This window comes from Magnolia sinica, chromosome 15 (genome assembly GCF_029962835.1).
Source record: "Magnolia sinica isolate HGM2019 chromosome 15, MsV1, whole genome shotgun sequence".
NCBI classification, from domain to species: Eukaryota; Viridiplantae; Streptophyta; class Magnoliopsida; order Magnoliales; family Magnoliaceae; genus Magnolia; species Magnolia sinica.
In genome coordinates this window covers 62,030,420-62,054,239 of record NC_080587.1, presented here as the reverse complement: position 1 = coordinate 62,054,239, position 23,820 = coordinate 62,030,420, and the positions used below count along the sequence as shown (strand labels likewise).

The 23,820-nt window shown below is 39.7% G+C and overlaps 1 protein-coding gene across 1 annotated transcript in view; it reads left to right on the top strand.

Moving 5' to 3' along the window:
• Positions 1–577: 577 nt before the first annotated feature.
• LOC131228218 (E3 ubiquitin protein ligase RIE1) overlaps positions 578–23,820 on the top strand; it is a 41,069-nt gene continuing 17,826 nt past the window's right edge. The window contains exons 1-4 of the mRNA XM_058224108.1: positions 578–1,290; positions 17,035–17,154; positions 22,511–22,643; positions 23,039–23,197. Of these exons, the coding sequence (XP_058080091.1) occupies positions 782–1,290; positions 17,035–17,154; positions 22,511–22,643; positions 23,039–23,197 (921 nt within the window). The 5' untranslated portion in view covers positions 578–781. The remainder of the gene's footprint in view (positions 1,291–17,034; positions 17,155–22,510; positions 22,644–23,038; positions 23,198–23,820) is intronic.

Below are 23,820 nucleotides of genomic sequence, written 5' to 3'. Positions count from 1 at the left end.
AAATGATTAGATTAATTCAAATATTCCCTCAAAAAATATAATAAAGTTTTAGCAGATTTCAAAATCCATTATATCCTTAGACCTTGCATTGATGAATGTTTTTTATCTACAAAGTCCACACACACACACACATACACACATATGTATGTTTTACATATGATATTAGAGTTGTATATGAATAGACATGGCTGGCATTAGTTGTAGTTCTTAAAATTTAGCAAATCAATTACAAAAATAATATCCGAGTAGTTGACTCGGCCAGTACCATTATTATTATTTTTTTTTTGTAGAATTTAATTCCAAATTTATGATTAGATAGTTAAAATACTATAGTATATTCTAATAATAATTATAATTATTTTGTAATAACAATGTTAATTCCATCTAATGCAATGCTGCAATCCAATGGAACGCATCAAACGGGCTCTAAAAATAGGTGGAGGGACAGATGGACACCATGATTATGACACAAACATCACGGTGGGTCCGTGGAGTATCTAAATATGTGGCGTCCTCTTCAATCTTTCTTCGCGCGAATCGCCCCAGCAATCTTGTGAGATCAGTTGAAACAGGAAACGCGCTCGATCTACCTTTCAACGGAGAGACAGGAAAACAAACAAACAGTCAAGACGCATTAAGAGATAATCCCATAAAAAAGTCCCAAAAAACTCCCCCCAAACCCTTAAAAAAGGAAGAAAATGTCAGCCATTTCTCGTCTCTTCCAACTCTCCATCCCTCCTTCCTAAAAAACGAATCCCCAAAATCCTAAAAACCCTAGAAAATGGAAGAAACCTCATCAAACCACCCCTCGTCCACACCGCTCCTCCGCCCCGGGCCCACCTCGGACTCGCCCCGGCCCACCTCGGACTCGCCCAGGGCCACCACCCTCGCTCTCCTCCTCAACCGGGCCACCGGCGGCCGTCGTGGCCCGTCGATGCTGGTTCGGGAGACCGCGGCGCTCCACCTCGAGGAGCGGCGCGCCGACTGGGGATACTCGAAGCCTGTTGTCGCCCTCGACATCGCCTGGAACCTTGCGTTCGCCCTCGTGTCCGTCATCATGCTGGGGTCCACCCTCAGGGAGCGCCCGAACACCGCGATCAGGATCTGGATCATCGGATACGCTCTCCAGTGCGGGGTCCATGTTGTCCTCGTCTGGTTGGAGTACCGGAGGAGGAATTTGCGGAGGAGGAGGAGCTTGGAAGAAGGGGGTGGGAGTGGACGTGGGTCAGATTCCGAGGGGATTGACAGCGAGGATGACGAAGGGGATATAATTGGAGGGTATCGGTCCAGGTGAGTTGAATTGGAATCCTGATTTTATTTTTTAATTTTATGTGTTTTTTTTTTTCCTGGAAAAATCGTTCTTTTTTATAGAGGAATTATCAGTCCTGACATGCCAAATTGGTAAAAATGAGCCCATGGTTTGATGATCTATGCGTCTGCTAGGCGCCACATTGGATGCAGGATGTCCCATGGTTGATTTGATGAGCCAACATGGGGAGTTCCGTTGGGCATCCCTATCTATGACAGACCATCAGCTTGATAGTCTAGATCACTGAACGTGGATCCCACTTTTTGGGACTAGTGCATCGGGATACTCTGAACATGATTCTAAAGCATTTTAAAATTTCACCCATTAGTCAATTCTATTGATTCTCTCTTTAATAAAGTGCTATGCTGTCAAAGGAAAACAAAAAAAGAATAAGAAAAAGTAACACAAATGAAGTAACTAGGGCTTGTTTGGTAGCTCATATTTGGTATATGAGTTGGAATCCAAATCACAATTATCATGGAATCCATGTGAATTAGATTTCTCATCTGTGTTTGGCAGCCTATAATTGGGATCCATTGGAATCCAAAAATTGTGTTTGGTGAATAGAATGAAATGGAATGATTTTCAAAGCTGGTGTTCTTTCCAACTAGATAGGATTCTACGAATTCTTGCATGGGCCCACTGTGATGTTTATGAGAAATCCACCCGGACTACTAGGTGCATCACCCCATGTTAGGCCCAAGGCCCAAAATTCAGCCACATCTATGATTCAAGTGTACCACATGATTGGAAATAGTGTACAAGATAACGCTTACCCTAAAAATTGTCCCCTTGTGTGGCCCACCTAAATCAAGATTGTGCCTAATTTTTTGTCCCTAGGCATAAATTTTAGTTTGACATCTAATGGTTGGAGTGGCTTTCGTATAATTATCATGATGGGCCTTGAAAAAAAAAAATCAAGGGTGGACCTCCCTCTCCCAATTGTTTATTTGGTGTGGCCCACCTGAAGCCTAGGTCGGCCTTATTTTTAGATCTTGGACCTAACTCGGGATAACACGTCACGCATCTAATGGTCGAAGTGGATTTGACGTAAACATCACAGGCCATGTAAAAATCAAGGTTAGGCGACCTTCTCGCAACTGTTTCCCTTGGTGTGGCCCACCTAAAGCCTAGGGGAACCTGATTTTTTGGCCCTGGACCTAAGTTAGGATGATGCATCTAATGGTCAGAGTAGATTCATGTAATCATCGTACTAGGCCATGTAAAATCAAGGGTGAGTGTCCCTCTCCCAACTATTTCTCTTTGCATGGGCCACTTGAATCATAGAATGGGTTGATTTTGTGCCATGGGACTAGTGTGGGGTAATGCATTTAGTGGTCAGGATCAGGTAGATTTCACTAAACATCATGGTGGGGCCCACTTGGGCCTAGGCCCTACTTTTGTGTCACTTAGCTATTTTAAAAACCATCTCCCCAGTGGTAAGATTTTGGACCGTTGGAGGAATCAGTAGTAAATGTGATTGAAATCACATCCTTTGAGATTTTAAAAGCATCGATTCGGTGGTAATTAGATTTCAATTCACATCTCCCAAATGACTTACTGTTTTACAATTCACACCAAAACACGTTTGTTAAATGTTCCCTAAGCACTTTTTATTGATAAAGAGTACTTGGTGCAACCTCGTTTTTGAGTCAATGAGATATTGACATCAAATTTCGAAGAAGTGGACAAGAATTACACTCACAAGAATATTTAAGTAGAGAGGGAGAAATAACTTTTTAATATCAAATTTCTTCTTACAATGCTTAAGAGAACTCACACTTAGAAAAACTTGGAATGATTACTTCCTACACTAAATTCCTTTTTTTTTTATAGGGTTCTTAAGTGAATCTCTAATGAGAATCCCCCAACTAAGAGAGATTGATTTCAAATCAAACATAATTGATTTCAAATCAATCTAATTTACCTAAGATGGTAAAAGCTTAAAAATAGTAAAAGCAAATCTTGATTATCATTGGCCCCTACAGTGGGCCATGGGCTTGCATCAATTCTCCCCAGCTTTGAAAGAACTTGTCCTCAAGTTGTAAACCAATCTCAACCTTTGGAATTGTACCACCTCCGTGACAAATCTTCTTATTTTAGTGGAAGTTAGTGGTGCATCCGAAGCGTCGGCTCGGCATAACCTTTCTAGAGTCCATTGTAGATGATGTCCTTTTCTCTTGTGTTTTTGTGGGTGCCAACTTGTTTCTTGTAACTTTAAAGTTCTTTGTGTTTCCTGCAATATTTGTCCATTTTTCATGCAATTGTTATCTTTTGCATAGGTGCTTTAATTTAAGGGTTGAGATTCTCAACCCAATGTTTTAAATATCGACGATATCGGCTGGTATATTCCACGATATATCTTGTATCCCACCTGTGCGATACGAAACGCACAGTAGTGTCAATATATTCCACATGTTCGATCCAGTGAGCATTTTCAATTTCGGATTTTTTTTTTTGTTGAAATAATGTTAAATTAGTATCAAATGGTTATAAATCTATTGGTTCTTCATGTTTTGTATGAAAAATCATGGAGTTGGAGCTTTGATTTCGATATCCATTGGTTCTTCATATTCTCTATATTTTTTTCGAAAATTTCCTTCAACTAGATGTCAATTGAGACTAATTTCGAAGTATTTAGGAGATATTTGATGAAATGATCATCACAAACCCTCTAATTTCGAAATTTGAGTGTAGGTGGTCCGATTTGGGGTAAATTCAAAATTTTCCCAATTTCTCCCAAATTGCTTGCAATGTTGTACTCCAAACATGAAATCAAGCATGTATGAGTGTTGATCCACTGATTTGTCAAGTCCTTGTCAATTTCTGGAAAATAAAAATTTAATAAGAAATTATTTTTTTTTTCGAAATTTCCCTTCAACCAGCTGTCAATTGAGACTAATTTTGAAGTTTTTAGGAGTGTTTGATGAAACGATCATCACATACACTCTAAATGTTATGCATTCAATTTGAATATAGTTACACTAGTTCAGTCAGACAACACATAGCTTAGGACCCTATACAAAGGAAACCTATTATGTGCACTTTTTTTTTTTGGAGATGTTATAATTTAAAAGTGTGTTAATGTCTTTTTTAACAATCCTTGAAGTTTCATTGAAAAATTCAACCATTTCCCCAATGTTTCCCCATGTTTCCCAAAAAATGCGGTAAATTACCCAATACAAATGATATATCTTGTGTGATAACTGATACGTATCTGTATCCCAAGGATGCGATACGTAACACAATACTAATATTTCGAACACTTGAGACCCATTCACATGTCTATAAATGTGACTGCCACTATTAGTGGATCCCTCAATTGATCCATTGGTGAATTAAGGTGTAGGGCCAATGTTAATGCATCGATCATTTCATATGTTAATTGTTCCTTTGACTTTGTGAAATCTCTTCCTCATTTCTGGAATTTCTACATCAATTTTGGGTTTTCTGTCAAGTTCCAATAATCTAAGGATTTGATCATTGGTGTCTTCATAAACCAGTGCTACTCGTTGCTAGTTGGACCTTGGTAGGGACCTTTCCCTACGTGTCCATGTGCTCCAACTTAAGTCTCCAGATTTCCTCCACGCCAGAGCTCCCTCACTTGATTGGTGAGATTGCCTACCGCATGTCGCTTTTGCGATTGTATTGATTAGTTGGATTATTCGTACAAATTCTTCTTATGCCACTGCCTTCAAAGTCATTAGGAGATGATGTAGAGTTGACAGTTCTACGATGATCACCCACTTTGATATCAAAATGGTGTAGCCTGAGTCAATGAGATCTCAACACCCAAATAGCAAAGAAATGGGCAAAAGTACACTCACAAGAATATTAGAGTACAGAGGGAGAGAACTTTATTGATATCATCTTCTTCTCTTGGAATACTTTAGAGAAATTTACACTTGGAAAAATATTGGAATAGCTACTTCCTCCTACACCAGCCATCCCCATTTTTCCCTATGGTATGGCCGGCTTGACTTGTGATTCTAACTGATTTTCCCCCTAGGTCCTAGCATCTAGAAGAGCCCACCTGATGGATGGAGTGGATTTCACACTCACACACGTATAAAATGGTAGGTCCCATAGAGCATGGGCTGTTTTATGCGCTGCCTAAAACAGGTGTTGCGTAGTATTCTGATCCCACAACCCCATTATAGATGACTGCACTACATTGTGTGTTTGCCACAACTTAAATTGCTTCATATCATCCCACACCCACATATAAAATCCTAACTGTGTAAATTTTGGACATCCTTGTCAATGACCTAGATTCTTAAGTGAATCTCTAATGAGAATCCCCAGCTAAGACATTGATTTCAAATCAATCATAGTTGACTTCAAATTAATCTAATCTACCTAAGATGGTAAGAGCTTAACAATAGTAAAAAAAAAAAAAGGAAGAAAATAATCCTAATTACATATCATGGTTGACTTCAAATCAGGCTAATCTACCTAAATGGTAGAAGCTTGATAGTAGTAAAAGCAAATATAGAAAATAGTCCTAAAATTTTCAATTACATCTCTAAATTAGCCCCATATCTTTGATCACATCGCCCTCATATCTTGAATTACATCCTTAAATCAGCCCCCATATCTTCCACAAATTGTAAATTGCAATCCTTGATTTAGGCCCCATTATAAATAAACATTCAAAAAATCAGCACATATTGGGCCCTATGGTGGGTCGTGAGCCTAGGTGGGCCGTGGGCCTGCACCAGTGGCATATGGTGACAAAAATATATATATTTTTGCTTCTCCATCAATATTTTTCCCACTAATTTATATGACACTTCATTATTGGTAACAACTTGCACAACATTTTGCTCTCTAATTTCATCCACTGTCATATCAATAAGATTGAAAATATAGTCTCTATTTTTAGTTGCCTCGGATGCAAATGATTTATGGAACACTATTTCCAAGTGGCAATACACCATAAAGTTTATCATACTACGTTTAGTTAGGTCAGTCCAACCATCGCACATGATAATGTGTCCTCTTCTCCGTCATATTGCTCTAAAGGTGGCCACATACACCCTTGCTTCTCTCATCTCTGCTCCTATACATTTCTTCCTGTACATTTCTGCGTCTATCTCCACTTGCCAATAGGAGTTGGCAACATTTGCAGCTATATTGCCATGTATGGCTACTGCCCTACCAAGCTTCTCAACCGTAATTGTATTCTATATTTGTTTTAACCACATCTACTTTGTTGTCTTCTTCATAAACAGAATTGGATCACGTGAGGGTCTCCTTGGCCCCACCACATTCATAGCATTAGTTGCGGGGTAAGTGCGTGCAGTCTTTTGTCAGCTAAACCATGCCGTAAACCACCAAACACACCTTGACTCGCACTCCCAACCTCAGCCTCATCACTCCGCTGCCCCTTCTATGTCGTAAACGGCTCCCCTCCCTCCAAACATGTGATGACACTCTTTATCTTCTTGAGCGGTGTGTAGGCTCTCTCCTCGCCATCGTCACATCTCTATTTGAATTATCACCAAACTCAATAGTCTCATCAATACCCACATGCATAGAGTATCCTGCTTCTTTTGTATGCTAGTTTTTCCCCCTCTTCATCTCTTCCAAATTCTGCCATCTGCATTATCCTCATGTAGAGATTAAGAGGATAGCAGCTATAAAGACCCCTTGCTTTATAATTTAGCCTTGTGCAGAGCTTTGCAGGGGTGGCGACAACTTCATGAATTGACCTTGGTTGTCTAATGGAGATCTCGTCTTCAGTAGATGGGGGCAACCAAAGAGATTGACCCCGGTCGTCATAGACTCGACTAGGTGGTCCTGCCAAAGGTAGTGGATTCTACAACAGGGATGTTAAGGGACTCTGAATCCTAATTTAGCTATAGAGGAAGCTTAGAAACTAATCTTAGACTAGATTAAGGCCTACCTTGAGGATCAAAACATAGGATTTTACTTGGATCCAATGAATCAAAGCTGAATGGACCATTTTGGAAACATCTGAAGAAGGGGTAAACCATCGTTTTTTTTTTTCCCGTCTTCTTTTTGTTGTATGTATATGCAGTGTTCAAAATATCGGTATCGCGCAATGTATCACACCCTTGGGATATAGATACGTATCGGTTATCTCATGGGATATATCGTTTGTATCACATAATTTATCGCACTATGGGAAACATGGGGAAACATTGGGAAAATGGTTGAATTTTTCAATGAAACTTTAGGGATTATTAAAAAAGACTTTAATACATACTTTTAAATCATAAAATCTCAAAAAAAAAGTGCACATAATAGGTTTCCTTTGTATAGGGTCTAAGCTATGCGCCGTCCCATTGAACTAAGACAACTATATTCAATATCCTCCTTGTCCATCTGTTGTTCATTGTTCATTGTATATCCACAGTCCATCTGTTTTTCCAGATTATTTTAGGACATGGGCCCAAAAATGAAGCCAACAAATATTTCAGGTGGACCACACCATTGGACATAGTGTTCATTGAACTTCCACCATTAAAAGCTTCCTGGCATCCACTGTAATGTTTATTGACCATCCAACCTATTGATAAGGTCATATAGATTTGGATGACAAATAAAAACACATATTACCTTGATGTAAAACTTTTGTGGCCTACAAAAGGTTTTCAATGATCATTAATCATTGTTTCCTATACTGTGGTCCACCTAAAACTTTTATCTTATTTATTTCTTGGACCATGGCATAAAATAAGCTGAAAAAACATATGAACAGCGTGGATATACAATTCATACATCAAGATGGGCCCTACTTGGGTGAGTCCCACCCACATTGCTGGTTGGGGGACTCACCCAAGTTCGCTAGGGCACGGATTAGGTGTTACCCAGGTAACAACTTAGTGGGTGTTCCCACCATAGGGCCCACCTTGATGACATTTTGTATATCCACTCTGTCCATTTGTTTTTCCAACACGTTTTAGGACAAGTTGCTAAAAATTAAGCATATCCAAATCTTAGGTGGACCACACCACAAGAAACAATGATGATTGAATAGTCACCATTAAAAACTTCCCAAGGCCCACTTCAAGCAGATCTGTAATGTTTATTTTCCATCCAACCTATTGATAAGGTCAAGAAAAAAAATTAATGAATGGAAAATACAAAGATTGGATTTATCCAAAACTTGTGTGGCCTACAAAAAGCTTTTAATAGTTATTCACCACCTTTTCCAGTGGTGTGGTCTACTAGATATTTGGATCTGCATAAATTTTGGGATAACGTCCTCAAATGAGCTAAGAAAAAGGATGGACGGCGTGGATATGGATAACAATCATCAAGGTGGGCCCCACATAGTAAGGTTAACACCCACTGGCCACTAACCTCTTACAAGGAAATAGCTAATCTGCTACCTTCGCCATTACCTAGTAAGAGACGGATAGACCTATTAGGGGCTATATAGGGCCCGCCATGTTAAATATGTTTTATCCACGCCATCCATCCATTTTGATAGATCATTTTAGGGGCATGATCTTAAAAAAGAGGCAGATTGAATGCTCCAGTGGACCACACCACATTAAACAGTGGTGATTGAGTTATTTGCCATCCAACATGTTTAAAACATCGTAGGCCCCATCGTGATGGTTATTTGGCCATCCAACCTGTTCATAAGGTCACATGAACCCGAATGAAGGTAAAAAATGAATATCAGCTTGATCCAAAACTTCTGTCCTTACCGAAAAGTTATCGATGGTAAGCGTTTAATCTCCATTGCTTCCTGTGGTGTGGTCCACTTTAGGCTTAAAAATGCCTCTTTTTTATACTCATGCCCTAAAATGATCTTCCATAATGAATGGACGGATTGGATAAAACATATACATCAAGGTGGACCCCACAGAGCCCGTGATACTTAGCCCGTTTGAGCTAACGCTATGCACCAGCGTCCGTAAAATGCATTAAAACCCAACTTTCGAAAATATGCAAACAAAAAGGGTTTCAAAAGGGTCTAAAACCCTAAAATCTCTCTAAAAAATCCCTAAAATCCCTCGATTAAACCCAAATCTCTTGGGGTTTCGTAGATTTCTTGCCGAAATCTCCTTTATGATGTAAATCGAGCATCTATTCGAAGAGAAAAAAGGGGAAATCGAGATTTTGTGGAGCTTACGACGCACCGCTATGGATCGATCGAGTGGCCCACTAAATTCTAGTTCTGATCATGCAATGTTCTTCTATAGGTAACGAAATCCTTTGGATTGAATGATTTTTCCCTTTTTTTTTTCTCTTTTTTCAATTTTTTCAATGATATCACAAAAAATTGTGCGATATCATGCGATATATCGCATGATACATGGAAATCTATATTTTTTTCATTTCCGAGGGGTTTCCGATGGGTTTCGTGTCGTTGACCCGCGATAATGATAATATCGGCCAATAGTATTGATATTACGAACACTGTATATATGTAATGGGCCCTAATCCAGCAAATCATGCTTGAATTTTGTTATATTTGGTTAAATTTTAGGCTTCAGCAGGTCAAGTTGATAGACAACATCGTTGTCAAAGAATGCCTTTGATACATCAATGAATGCATGTTAGAAACACGTTGCGAGAGAGGGAGGGAGATGCATGGGTGCAAATCAAGCCTTGATTTATGGTATGCTTGAACTGAGTGGGTCTGAATAGTGGCACTTATAAATCACCCATGTTATTCAATAGGGGCCTAAATTCCAAGTGATTTTTGGTATTTCGGCATGTGTTCTCCCATGGTATTCAATAGGCCTAAATTCCAATTGAATTTTGGTATTTAGTTTTTGGTTTTACATACATCATATGGCTACTTTGTCCATACGTCTATCTTTAACTTTGTTGCCCGATCCTTCAAAGTAGGTGGTGCTCCCGCTTTGAACTGCACTTTAGCTATTTACACTCCCTGGCATTTTAAAACAGACGCTTCTCTTCATCGACACCCGAATTTGTTGCCAATTTGCTTCGCTCTTTGTGTGTCTATAATGATATTGCTTTACATGGTTGGTCAATAAGTAGTTTAACAACTTTTGGACTTTTACTCAGGTCGTGTTTGGATTGCAAGTTGTTTTGCTGCAACTACTTATTCCGCAAGTAATTGATCTTGGTTTCCATTGATTCGTATCTTTGGTAAACGATATACTTAATCCTGAAAAGAATCCAGATAAAAAAAAAATCACCATTCTAGACCGCCTTATCTTTTTAGGGAAAAAACCCAACTTCTAGAAAATCTTTATGTGTGTGTGTGTGTGTGTGTGTGTGTGTGTGTGTGTGTGTGTACACATACATACACATGTGGTGTGAGCCCAAAATCTGAACGGTCCACGTGATGCAGCACCCCATGAAACTCCCGGGACCCAACTTTTACCTTGATCCTGAAAAGAATCAAGACAAAAAAAATCACCATTCTAGACCACCCTATCTTTTTAGGGAAAAAACCCATCTTCTAGAAAATCTTTATGTGTGTGTGTGTGTGTGTGTGTGTGTGTGTGTGCGCGCGCGCGCACATACATACATGTGTGGTGTGAGCCCAAAATTTGAATGGTCCACGTGATGCAGCACCCCATGAAACCTCCGAGACCCAACTTTTACCTTAATCCTGAAAAGAATCAAGTGAAAAAAATTCACCATTCTAGACCATCCTATCTTTTTAGGGAAAAAAAACCCAACTTCTAGAAAATCTTTGTGTGTGTGTGTGTGTGTGTGTGTGTGTGTGTGTACATACATACATGTGGTGTGAGCCCAAAATCTGAACGGTCCACGTGATGCAGCACCCCATGAAACCCCCGGGACCCAACTTTTACTTTGATCGAAAACTTTGGTGGGCCATGACAAAAGAAAACAATTTCCTCCCTTGATTTGCATCTCTCTTTGCTATGGCCCACCAGAGTTTTCGATCAGGGTGAAAATTGGTCCCCGTGGGTTTCATGGTGTGCCGCACCATATGGATTGTTCGGATTTTAGGCCCATGACACGAATGCAAAGGTGTGCACGTGCTCCGGTGAGCATATATGGAAAATGGTACTATGAGGTCGAGTGTATGCAACCTTAACATAAGGTCAAGTCGTGTCTTGGCTTGAGCTATTGGATGATAAACATTCAAAATGCGCAATGGGATATGAAGCTATGACAACCTCTTGGAGAAGCTTAATATGATAGGAAGCTAGTTGGGGCCCACCATCATGCTGTGAGAAATCCACACTGTCCATCCGTTTTTCCATGTCAGGTCAGGGCATGAGACAAAAAATGGGGCAGATCCAAAACTTTAGTGGGTTGAACGACAAGAAACAGTGAGGATTGGACGTCCGCTGTTGAACATTCGTGGGGTTACAGAAGTTTTGGATTGAGCTAATAGTTTTGTATTTTCAGTTCATCTGAGTATGAATGACCTTGTGAATGGTATGGATGGCATATAAGAATAACGGTTAACCTTAGGAAGGTTTCAACAGTAGGCATTTCCCTACTCACATTTTCTTGTCGCGTGGCCCACTCGAGTTCTAGATCTAACTCATTGTTTTGCCCACGTCCTAACATGACCAGACAAAACGAATGAACAGGGTGGATTTCTCACAAACATTATAGTGGGCCCACCTATCTTTGTGTAGATAAAATTTCCTTCCCACGCAATCCGAAGGACATGCTGTTTGTGTGTGGAGTGTATTAGGTGCGGCTGCGACCTCACTCAAGACGGTGCAACCCTTATCGTAGGCGCACATCGATGTATAAATTTTTTATCCACGTCGCCCATCTGTTTTTATAGATCATTCAGAACCTGAAGCAGATCCAATTCTCAGGTGGACCAAACCATAGGAAAAGGTTGTGATTGACAATTAATGAGCCACTTAAATTTTTGATGAAGCTGATATTTGTTTTTTGAATTCATCCAGGTTTATGTAACTTATCAACAGGTTAGATGGAAAATAAGCATGATGTAAACTTTACAATGGGCCATGTGAAGTTTTTAATGATAGAGTACTCAATCGCCATTGTTTCCGATAGTATGGTCCACCTGAGAATTGGATCTTCTTCATTTTTGGAATCATGACCTAAAATTGTCTTCCAAAACAGATGGACCGTGTGGGTCTAAAATATGCAGATCAAGTTGGGCCCCACGGTAAGGGACGCACTGTCTTTGGTTAGGCCGAGGCCGCACCTAATCTGCTTCCTTTCGTGTCGGAAGTGGAATGGCTGGTGTGCCACACACCACCAACCTTGGTGGTGTGTTGCCATCACCAAGTTCTGTGGGCCCCACCATGATGTAACTATTATATCCACACCATCTATCCATTTGGCAAAATCAATTTTGGGCATTAGCACGAAAATTGAGCAGATCCAAAGCTCAAGTGGACCATAACACAAAAAGTAGTAGGGATTGAACGCCTACCATTGAGAACTTCTTGGGGCCACGAGTTTTGGATCAAGATGATATTTGTTTGGTCCCGTCATCTAGTTTTGTGTGACATTATGGACAAGTTGGATGGAAAATAAACATCATGATGGGTCATAGAAAGGTTTCAACGATGGGCATCATTGTCCCCACTGCTTTCTATGTTTCGGTCCACTTGAGCTTTGGATTTGCCTCAGTTTTGCGCTGATGTGGACATCAGTGGTGCACCATTTAGAGTGTACCAGAGGAGGAGGCGTCGCCGACAGTGTACTGGAGTGGAGGAGTTGATGTGGATGGACGTTGGGTCCATCGGACCCATTTTCTGACGCACTACGAGTGTAGGAGCGGCATAACCACATCCTGACCATAGATCCATGGGTCGGATTTCACACCTTACCGCACATGTGTTTTAGTTTTAGGCGTTTTTTTGTTCTTTTCCTTATTTTAGAGGCTCTATTGCAATTTCTTTACTTTTTGTCTCTTTTTTTTTATTAATTTTCTTATTTTCAGGGGCTTTAGTGCACTTTTACTTTTTCCATAGCATACGTTGTGAGAAACCCTATTTTCATTATTATTAAATGAATAGAAATTCGTCTCTTTTCTTCCTCTTTATTCAAGAGATTAGGGTTTCAGGATTGGCCTTTAGGTGTTGAGGATTCCACCCCGATTTCAGGTTTCATTTTTTTTCTAGATCTTCGAGGTGCAGGAAAATATAAGAATCATTTTCCTTCTTTTCTTTTGACGACAAAAGGACCTGTACTTTTTTCATCTCGAACCCTTCGTTCTTCACCCATTTCGTTTCTCTCTGGATACCCCCTTTCTAGTTTGAACGGAAAAGAATGATGGTTAGTCAGTAGAATCAGATCCAAACTTGATTGTGGACTGACTTATGCTAGATCTGAGATATTTTCATATCCCTAGGTCCTCCCTTTTTACTGTTTACGCGATTTTATGCTAAGGGACATGATATTGACGGAATGCCCTTATCTTTGTTTTGAAGTTTACCTAATCCCTTTGACTGGAAACAGTTAGTTAATTGGTGTATTTATTTGAACATTCTTCAACCTGATTATACATGCATTTAGGATTAGGTCATCACATGTCCCTGCATCATGTACTCGTGCCTTAAAATGATCTCTTAAAGCGGATAGACGGTGTGGATATAATACATATCATGGAGGGCCCCACAGAATTGGTGATGGCAACACTGCCAAGGTATAATGCCGAGTTAGCCGGTTTTGTCCTTTTTTTTTTAGTGATGGCATCTCCACGGTATTTTTTGAAAAATTATCATCTAATAGCTCATGCCAAGACACGACTCGAGCTTATGTTAAGGTTGGATGCGCTCGACAACCTCATAGTACCATTTCCCTATATGTGTGTGTGTGCGCGCGCCTAATTCTGAAAAAATCAAACAGAAGTTCACACCATAAAATTAAAATAAAAAAATCAATACAAAACCAATTTCATTCTTGAAAAGCCCCTAAAAACTGAGTAATATTTCTCCTTTGGACAAAAAAAAGTAGAAAAGAATAGAATAAAATGAAAATCTCCAAAACCCCATTTTAGAAAAAAAGAAGAGGAGAAATGGGTTATTTTCAAAACCACCTTTTTTTTTTTGTTGAAAGGTGAATACACACAAACACACACTCTTACATCCACATCCACATACACCATATGGGTTCTTGAACCCATGACCTTAAAGTAGAAACACATAGTGTCTACCACTGAAAGGGCCTTGTAGCTTCATTGTTCCTAGCTATGAAGTTATAAGCTATGTTTTAAATATCGACGATATCGACCGATATCCCATGGTATATCTTGTATCTCACCTATGTGATATGAAACACACAGGTAGTGCCGATATATCCCACATGATCGATCTGGTGAGCATTTTTCAATTTCCATTCTTTTTTTTTTTTTTTTTGCTGGAATTATGTTAAGTTAGTGTCAAATGGTTATAAATCCATTGGTTCTTCATGTTTTGCATGTAAAATCATGGAGTCGGAGCTTTGATTTCGGTATCCATTGGTTCTTCATGTTCTCCATATATATATTTTTTGAAATTTTCCTTCAACCAGCTGTCAATTGGGAGTAATTTCAAATTATTTGTTGAAATGATCATCACATACACTTTAATTTCGAAATTTGAGTGCAAGTGATTGGATTTGGGAAAAATTCAAAATTTCTCCAATTTCTCCCAAATCGCTTGCAATGTTGCACTCGAAACATGAAATCGAGCATGTGTGAGGGCTGATCTATTAATTTGTTAAGTCCTGGTCAATTTTCAAAAAAATTAAAATCATTTTTTAATTAAAAATTAATAAAAAATTATTATTTTTTTCGAAATTTTCCTTCAACCAGCTGTCAATTGAGACTAATTTCAAACTATTTAGGAGTGTTTAATGAAATGATCATCACATACACTCTAAATGTTATGTATTCAATTTGAATGTGGTTGCATTAGTTTAGTTACACAACGCATAGCTTAGGACCCAATGCAAAGGAAACCTATTAAATGCACTTCCTTTTGAAATGTTAAGATTTAAAACTGTGTATTAAGATCTTTTTTAACAATCCCTGAAGTTTCATTGAAAAATTCAACCATTTTCCCAATGTTTCCCCTTGTCTTCCAAAAAGTGCTATAAATTACCCAATACAAATTATACATTCCGTCCGATAACCGATACATATTTGTATCCCAAGTATGTGATACGTAACACGATACTGATATTTCGGCTCTGAGAAACAAGCTGCTGCTGCTGCTATAACTGATTTTCTCTGCACAGAGCTTCTGTGTGAGAAATGCCCGTGCTAGAAGAAAACCCACCATGGCCTAGCTATGACGGTGGTGGCTGCTACCAGAGCAGAGGCGGCAACTGAGATCTTGGTCGGGGAAGGCTAAGACGGTGAAAAAAAAAGCTGCAGGTGGGCCGCCTTCTCTCTTTCTCCTCTCTTCCTTTCCTCTCTCCCTTTCCTCTCTCCTTCTCCTCCCTTTCTCTTCCCTTCATCAAAAGTAAAAATGCAATCTTTTTTTGCTTAAGGCCATAAGCCATCTTCAGGTGTTCAACAACTCTTAAACAACATTTTATGGAACTAACTTTTGTCACATAAGCTACTGATTTGCTGCTGTAAGCCAAATAAGTAGCTTATCACCATTCATCCAAATGCGGCTTTTGTATCTTATTGGGTTGTTATTTATTATTATTTTTTTAATATTGAAGTTGAGATGGTTTAGGGAAGGTGTTTTGTTTGGCTAATAGGCTTGTTGCCTTGTTTTTATTTTTTATTTTTTTATTTATGTATATAAATTTTTTTTTTTTGGTAGTTGTTATGGACAGATAATGAAAATGAATAAGATCAGTTTTCCTTTACTGTGATGGGATTCAAAACCGTAGCAGAGTGATTCTTCTAGATATCTGTCGTGTGACTCCTTAGGGTTTGTTGTGGAGTGATTCCACATAGTTTTTGGTGCATAGGATTAGATTCCACATAGTTTTTGGTGCATAGGATTAGCTTGCGACCCAACCTCAATGTTGAAAGTGATTCCATAGTCATCTTTACATTCAGTTATTGCTTGCGACTATTGGATTGATTGGAGACATTTACGGGCATCTAGAGATGGAACCAATCATCAAAATTTGGTACATATTCGGATCTATACACTTCCGAGTTCAATTACATTTTTGTGCTTCATTAACTTATTCCTTTTTTCCAGTTTACAACCCTCATGTGCCTTTAGGTCCCTTGGTACAAGGCATTTGTAAGAGATCACCTAGGTAGTATGGTTGTGTTTCATAGTGCAAATAATGCTACCGTAAGCTGTTTTATAGTAAAGGAAATATCCGTTGTTTAGTTTAACCTAGGAGTTTTCATATAGCCCCAACATAGGAGACGAACTATTGGCTGAGTTAAATTTATTTAGCTGTGTGCATGTTCAATAATTGAGCTATGCAAATATTTGTCCTTCTCACCTCTAGACTTATTTTTGGTAGCCACAATTCTGATGCGTGTGATGCTTAATATTGCAAAACAACGTGAATATGGGTGGTCGTGCTGACTTCACTATTTACTGAATTACATTTATTTAGCTATTATGCTTGTTCAATAATAATTTACTTAGCTATATGGGTGGTGATGCTTAATATTGTGAAATGATTTGCATATGTGGTCAATGATGTGTTATGAGTCTTATGGCGACTTCACTATTTTCTGAGTTTGTTTTTATTTATTTATTATTTTTTTATTTATAGCTATATGCCTGTTTAATAATTGAACTCTGTAAATATGTTGTGCTTTCTCATCTCTAGACTTATATTTTGTGGGCACAATTCTGATGTGAGTAATGATGGTTGGTGATGCTCAGTATTGCAAAAAGATGTGAATCTGTTAATACGATGGCTTCCTTTCTCTGGTGGATAGTTGGCTTCTATTGGGTGGTCTCTGGTGGTGACAATCTCCTGCAGAATGCTCCACGACTCTACTGGTTAGGCTAACAGCAATCCTTTCTTAAAGAAATTATTTGATTTATTTTATTACTTTTTTGGTAAATAAATTGGATTTATTTGAATAAGAATACTACATACCCACAGACTGACACTAGATTTTAATTCTGAAAATGCTCTAGATTTTGGCTGCTTTCTGGCACTTGCTACTTTCTGTTTGTTTATCTTTGTTGAATTATTCAATTACTTAAAAGACTTTTAAATGACTGAAAAATCTGCATTTCCAGAAAATCAAAATAAAATTTCGCAAATGACCCGAGTTTCTTACCTTTTCACAGATTTTCAAGTCTCTTTTCATTGGCTGAGAATGTCACCTTTCCCTGGTGGCGAAAGTATCTCGTTTTCTAAAATAACTAAGACCCAAGTTTCCTTTTACTCTGGGTTTGTCCAGAATATCATTTCTCTTTTGGCATGGCCAAATGTCCCGAGAAATTCAGTGGTTCCCTCGTCACTAGGATTTAGATCTAACTGTCTCCATATGTGCCATTGTGGTTCATATATGTGATGTCCCGTTCGTTCAGCTGGTGGTGTTCACTGTGTATGCCTGGCCAAAAGGTCAGGCTTGTCTGGTCACTTGCCAGGCCGCTCAGTATGAAAAAAAGGTAAAAAAAAAAAGAAGAAGAAGAAAAGAATGAAAGAAAGGATGGTTAAGGAAATGACCCAGGCTCTGTATTCAACATAAAAGTTCCAGAACTTGCGAACTTGCTACATTAGAGGGTTCAAAGACCTACAGTGTTGCTCAAGTATCCATGTTTTTCTCCAGGAATAATCTAGATGTCATTGCTTTTCTGAAAATAAAGAGGGAGTGAACCATGAATCCCTTGTGATCATGGACAAGAGACCGTGAATTTCTCGTTGTTGTTTTCTTTAGTTTTAGCCATGTAGTTTTTGTCATGGGCGTCTTCTGTCATCCCAGTCCATGTATCTTTTTCTGTTCTTCATGTTTTGCCATTCATCATCATCATCATTATCATCATCTAAGCCTTATCCCAACTAATTTGGGTCGGGGCTACATGAATCCTGTTCCTTCCAATCGATCAAGGGCTATAACTTTAGTTAGACCGTAGGTCACCAAGTATTTCTTCCACCTCCATGCATGTCCTTTTGAGCCTTCCCTTTGCCCTTTTAAAGCTTCAACTTGCACCATTTAAAGCTTCAACTTGCACCAACTCACTTTTAACTGCCATGGTTGTTGGTTTCCATTGCAAATGACAAAGCCATCTAAGTCTTCCCTTATCTTATTACCTATTAGTGCTACTTCTATGTTCTTTGGAATCTAATCATTCATTTCTAACTCCATCCTTCCTCGTCTTGCCACTTATCCATCTCGACATCATCATTCAGTTACACCCATCCTATGAACATGTTGTTCCTTAACTGCCCCAACATTTTGTCCCATAAAGCACGGCTGGTCTTATAGCTAACCTATCCTTTAGTTTGATTGGTACTAGCATAGAACTTCAAAGGCACATCCCCATTTCTTCCACCTAGCTTGAATTCTATGGTGAACAACCTTTTCAATCTCTCCAGTCTTCTTCTTCTTCTTCTTCTTCTTCTCTCTCCTTTTTTTTTTTTTTTTTTTTTTTTTTGTGAGGAATCATGAATAAATTTTATTAAAAACTGCTTGACAAAGTCAAAACAGAGAATACAACAAAGAGAAGATTACACTTCCAAAAAGGAACAGACTACATTCAGATCTTCATGAAGACACCCAGTAGCCCATTCGGCTACGTCCCTTTTCACCTTCCTTAGCACCTGATATGGAGATTTGCTCTTGTTGTCAAAACAGCGGGCATTGCACTCGAGCCATAACTTCCACATAGCAGCCATGAGAAGCAACTGCCACACGATAAACCTTTCTTTAGAGAACTGAACGCCATTCCAGGCCCACAAGAACTGCGGAACTGATTGGGGCATGGACCAATTGGTCTTGAAAAGATTGAAAATATGGTTCCAAAGCTGGCTAGTAAAGGGCAATGGATAAGAAGATGATCTGTGGACTCTGCGCTTACCATGCAATGGAGACATATTCGGAAGTATCATACTCCTCTTTTGAAGGTTGTATAACATTAATATCCACTTCCTACCTGCCAGCCATATAAAAAAGGAAACCTTGGGGGTTGCACCGTAGAACCAAAAGTGAAAGGGAGGGATGCTCTCGGAAGAATTTCGAGGAGGCCGGACAAGATTGTAATAAGATCTTACTGAGAAAGAACCTGAGGCTGATGCTAGCCACACCAAAGAATCGGTAGAACCTGGAGAAGGACAAAAATGTTGGAGACGCTGAACAAGTCTTGCAAAATCTTCACATTCTGAATCTGATAGTGCCCTCCTACATGGGGGACACCATGCTCCCCTGCCTTCGAAACAATTGCACCGATCTACTGTAATGTTTTTAAGTGATGATAGAGCTGCTAATGAAGAGAAATCCTCCTGAAGGGGCCTCGATCTGCCCCATGTATCCTCCCAAAACCTAATATGGTCGCCAATTCCTAATGAATAGGCTGATGAAGCCATAATTGAAGGAGATATTGCAAGAATGGCTATCCAAATCGTTGAAGCTCGATGCAACGAAGACTTCCGTCTCCCATCCTCTTTCTTCCAGCCCATATCTGTGTGCTGAGAATTCTCTCCACAGTCTTCCTTCTTCGACCCCAAATCTCCACTGCCACTTGCCAAGCAACATCGCGTTCATAGACATAAGGTTCCTAAGCCCTGCTCCGCCTTCTACTAGAGGCAAGCGTACCTCATTCCATCTCAAAAGATGGTATTTATGATTTTCCTCTGCCCCTTCCCTCAGTTTTTCAAGTTTCTCTAAATTCGATTTCGGGCATATGAAAAGAGACATGAAATATAGAGGGTGGTTTGAAAGAGCCACTTTAATGAGAATGGTACGCCTGCGACGCAAGACAAGTAACCAATTGCTCTAAAAGCTTGAACTGATAGAGCATGGTGAATTAATCCCTTTATCTCATAGCCTAGGTTAGGCCCTCGGGCAAACTCCCCTTGTGGGCCCCACTTCACACGGGCACCTGCTTCACATGGGCCCCTGCTTCACACAAGCTACCCCACTCAAGGCTAGTGTGAAAATGCCTTCTCAGTAATCACCTCTGGTGAGGGGTCTCGACTCTTGAACACAAGACCTCCCGCTCTGATGCCATTTTTTTACACAGGACAACTAACTACATGCTCTAAAAGCTCGAACTAATAGAGCGTGACGAATCAATCCCTTCATAGCGCGGGCCAGGCCCTTAGCCGAACTGCCCCTCGTGGGCCCCACTTCACATGAGTCTCGTCTCACACAGGTCGCCCACCCCAAGTGTGCCCCCGCTTCACATAGGCCACCTCACTGAAGCCCGGTGTGAAAATGTCCCAGCATTAGCCTGGCTAATGATGGGTACCTCCCTTTCCATCTTGATAATTTTCGTTCAAATCTCTCAATCACCTTGTTCCACAAATGTTTGGGAGGTTTCCCCACACATAGGGGGGGACCCAGGTAAGAAGGGAATGATCCCGATCTGCATCCGAAAATATTCTCAAAAGTTGATACTTCTTTGGATAACCTTATCCCCAACATCTCACTTTTGAGCATATTGATTCTCAGCCCGGAAACCTCTTCAAAACAACCCAGAATTTTCCGCAAATTGTCTATCTTGACCGGATCTGCCTCACACATCAGAAGGGTGTCGTTTGCAAATTGCAAATGAGATATAGTTGGCCCATAATTCGAACTACGAAAGGTCGATATTAATTCTAGCTTCTGGCCTTTTGATAACATAGCATTGAGAGCTTCTGCTACTACTATGAACAGGAATGGAGATAATGGGTCGCCTTGCCTTAGACCCCTCGAGGATTTGAAGAACCCCTTTGGCGATCTGTTGACCAACACTGAGAAAGAAGCATAAGATATGCATTCCCCCATCCGATTAATCCATTTTTCGCCGCAGCCAATCCTTTTCAACATATATTTCATAAAATCCCAATCAACGTGGTCGTACGCCTTCTCGATGTCGAGTTTGCATACTACCTCTTTTTTCTTTTCCTTGTATCTTGAATCAATGCATTCATTGGTGAGAAGTGCACAGTCCAAGATTTGCCTGTCAGCAACAAAGGCACCTTGGTTGTCCGAGATAACCTTGGGAAATCCGGAAGCCAGAACTTTTGCTAATATTTTGTAGTGACTCCCAAAGAGGCTGATAGGCCTAAAATTGCTCAAGGAATCCACTCCTTTTTTTTTGGGGACAAGAACTATGAAGGTTGCCCCCATACCTCTTGGAAAATGACCTTTGGTGTGGAATTCTTGAATGAAGTCAGTCACATCTTTCTTAACCACTTCCCAAAAGACTTGGAAGAAATGATTAGGAAATCCATCAGGGCCCGGAGCCTTGTCACTCCCCAATGCATCAATTGCTTCCTTGATTTCCTGATTTGTTATCGGTCTCTCTAAGTACACCTTATCCTAATCTGATATCTTGCGAAAATGTAGATTGCCTAATGTAGGACATGGATGCTCTTCCTTGGATAGCAGTTTAGAATATAATTCAACTATGGCTTTGCAAATGTCTTCCTTGTCTTCTAGTCTCTCTCCATCTTGCTGTGATGCTGCTAATATGGTTATTCCTAGCCTGGGCACTGGCTATACTGTGGAAAAACGAGGTATTGCTGTCAAACGGCATGCGATCTTTGCCGCCAGATAATTTCTTCTTGCTTCAGAAACTTGGAATGTTCGACAGAGCGGGATAATCGCCTGTTTATATCTTCAGCAGATGGAGAATCTGCCTCTTCTTTCGGGTCCAGATCGTGTATTTTGTTGATGATGCTGTCGATTTTCTCTGCTCTTTTGCTGAAGACCTCTTTCTTCTAACAAGTCAGTTTTGATTCAAGTAGTTTGAATTTGTGGAATAATTTGTTTGCAGCTGACCCAGAAACTGAGAATGAAAGCCACCATTTTCTAAGAATAAAGACATGACATAAATGTCCTGATTTCCCAATTTTGTTTGATTTTCATGTCTCCTGGGAATATATTTCCAACCCCCTCCCCCCTCCCCTGAAGATCGAATTACATGTTCTTATTTCATAATCTCAATTTCTCTTTCCCCACTCCCAATCTGAGATCAATGTCCTTGATCTCGCAAAGGATACAAGGACAGGTAGTTTGTGAGATTGAATGAAGTACACTTTTTCCCCCCTATTATCCATTTGTATCACTGATTGATCCCAACATCCTTAAATGTTAGCTGATGATAGACGTTATGCTTGTCTTGTAAACTCAATGCATGCACATGCAGTGGATTACTAATGATCTCTGGTTGCCATTTTCGTAATGAGTTTGTGCAGGTTGGCTGTGGTATTTCTGGCATTCGATGTGTTCTTTGCCATCTTTTGTGTTGCTTTGGCATGTGTGATAGGGATTGCACTCTGCTGCTGCTTGCCTTGCATTATTGCGATTCTTTATGCTGTCGCTGGCCAGGTATGAACAGAAAAGAGTTAACTATTCTTAAGCTGCGTTCGGATGCACAAGTGAATTGAATGCAAACATCCAATTCAAGAAATAATAAAATTTAATGATGCTTCCTATTATTCATTAAGGAGAAAGTAGCCCTCAAAATGTGGTTGTATTCCTTTCATGTACAACTTGAAAGTAACATAATTGCAATTTGGAGCCCATCCCTTGGTATGAATGCCAGGAAAGGTAATTCAGAAGTAGTTAATTTTTGTTTATGATGCTAATTATTTTAAGTCAACTCGTCTGTACGCGATCCTGAAGTAAATAGAGTTTGCTAATAGCCGTCAAATAGGGCAGCAGACATTTCTAATTGCCGAAACAGTGTAATTATTTCCATCATTTGTGGCGTGAATATACAGGAAGGTGCATCAGATGCAGATATTAGTCTCCTTCCTAGATATAGATATGGTCAAACCTGTGGCGATGAGGAAAAGACTACTGCTGGAGCAGGAACGATGACTCCCACAGGAGGCAGTGGAGGTCCAGCAAATGAACGCGTTCTTTTACCTGAGGATGCGGTAATTTTTCCATTTTATCATCATGCAGAATTGATTTTCACACTCGTACTATTTTATCTGTTACTTTTATTGGTAATGAAATTTTATTGAGCAAAGGAGAAAAACAGGAAAACCCCTACAACAGGGACAGCAGAAATATAAAGAAACTAACACCCACAATACTGAACACCAATAGAAAAAAAAAAAGAAAGAGAAAAAAAACCACTATGGCTCTGGCTGGGTCCATCTGTCCAGAAATATCATTTCTTTTTTGAAAACGCCTCCTTTCGCCAGGTTGTGTACCTTTTCATTCATGCTCCTGACTCCGTAGGACCAAGGAAAAGGATATCGGAAGCCTGGCACACATCCTGAACTTCTTCCACAAAATTTGTACCCTCAATGGGCCATCCCCAATCTTGGCCCACATTATCATGTTAGAGGAATCCCCTTCTACTTGACAGAAGGTTCATCTTGACAATGGCTTTGACAGTTTCATTGAGATCACCACCTCTGCAAGGTTGGAATCTTGGATACTGATCAGGCCTCAAAATGTTCTCATCGATTTCCTCTTAAAAAGCTAACCATACGCATTTTCCATGTTAATGTGAGATGTTTGTTGCTCTTGATCATTGACCTTTCAACAT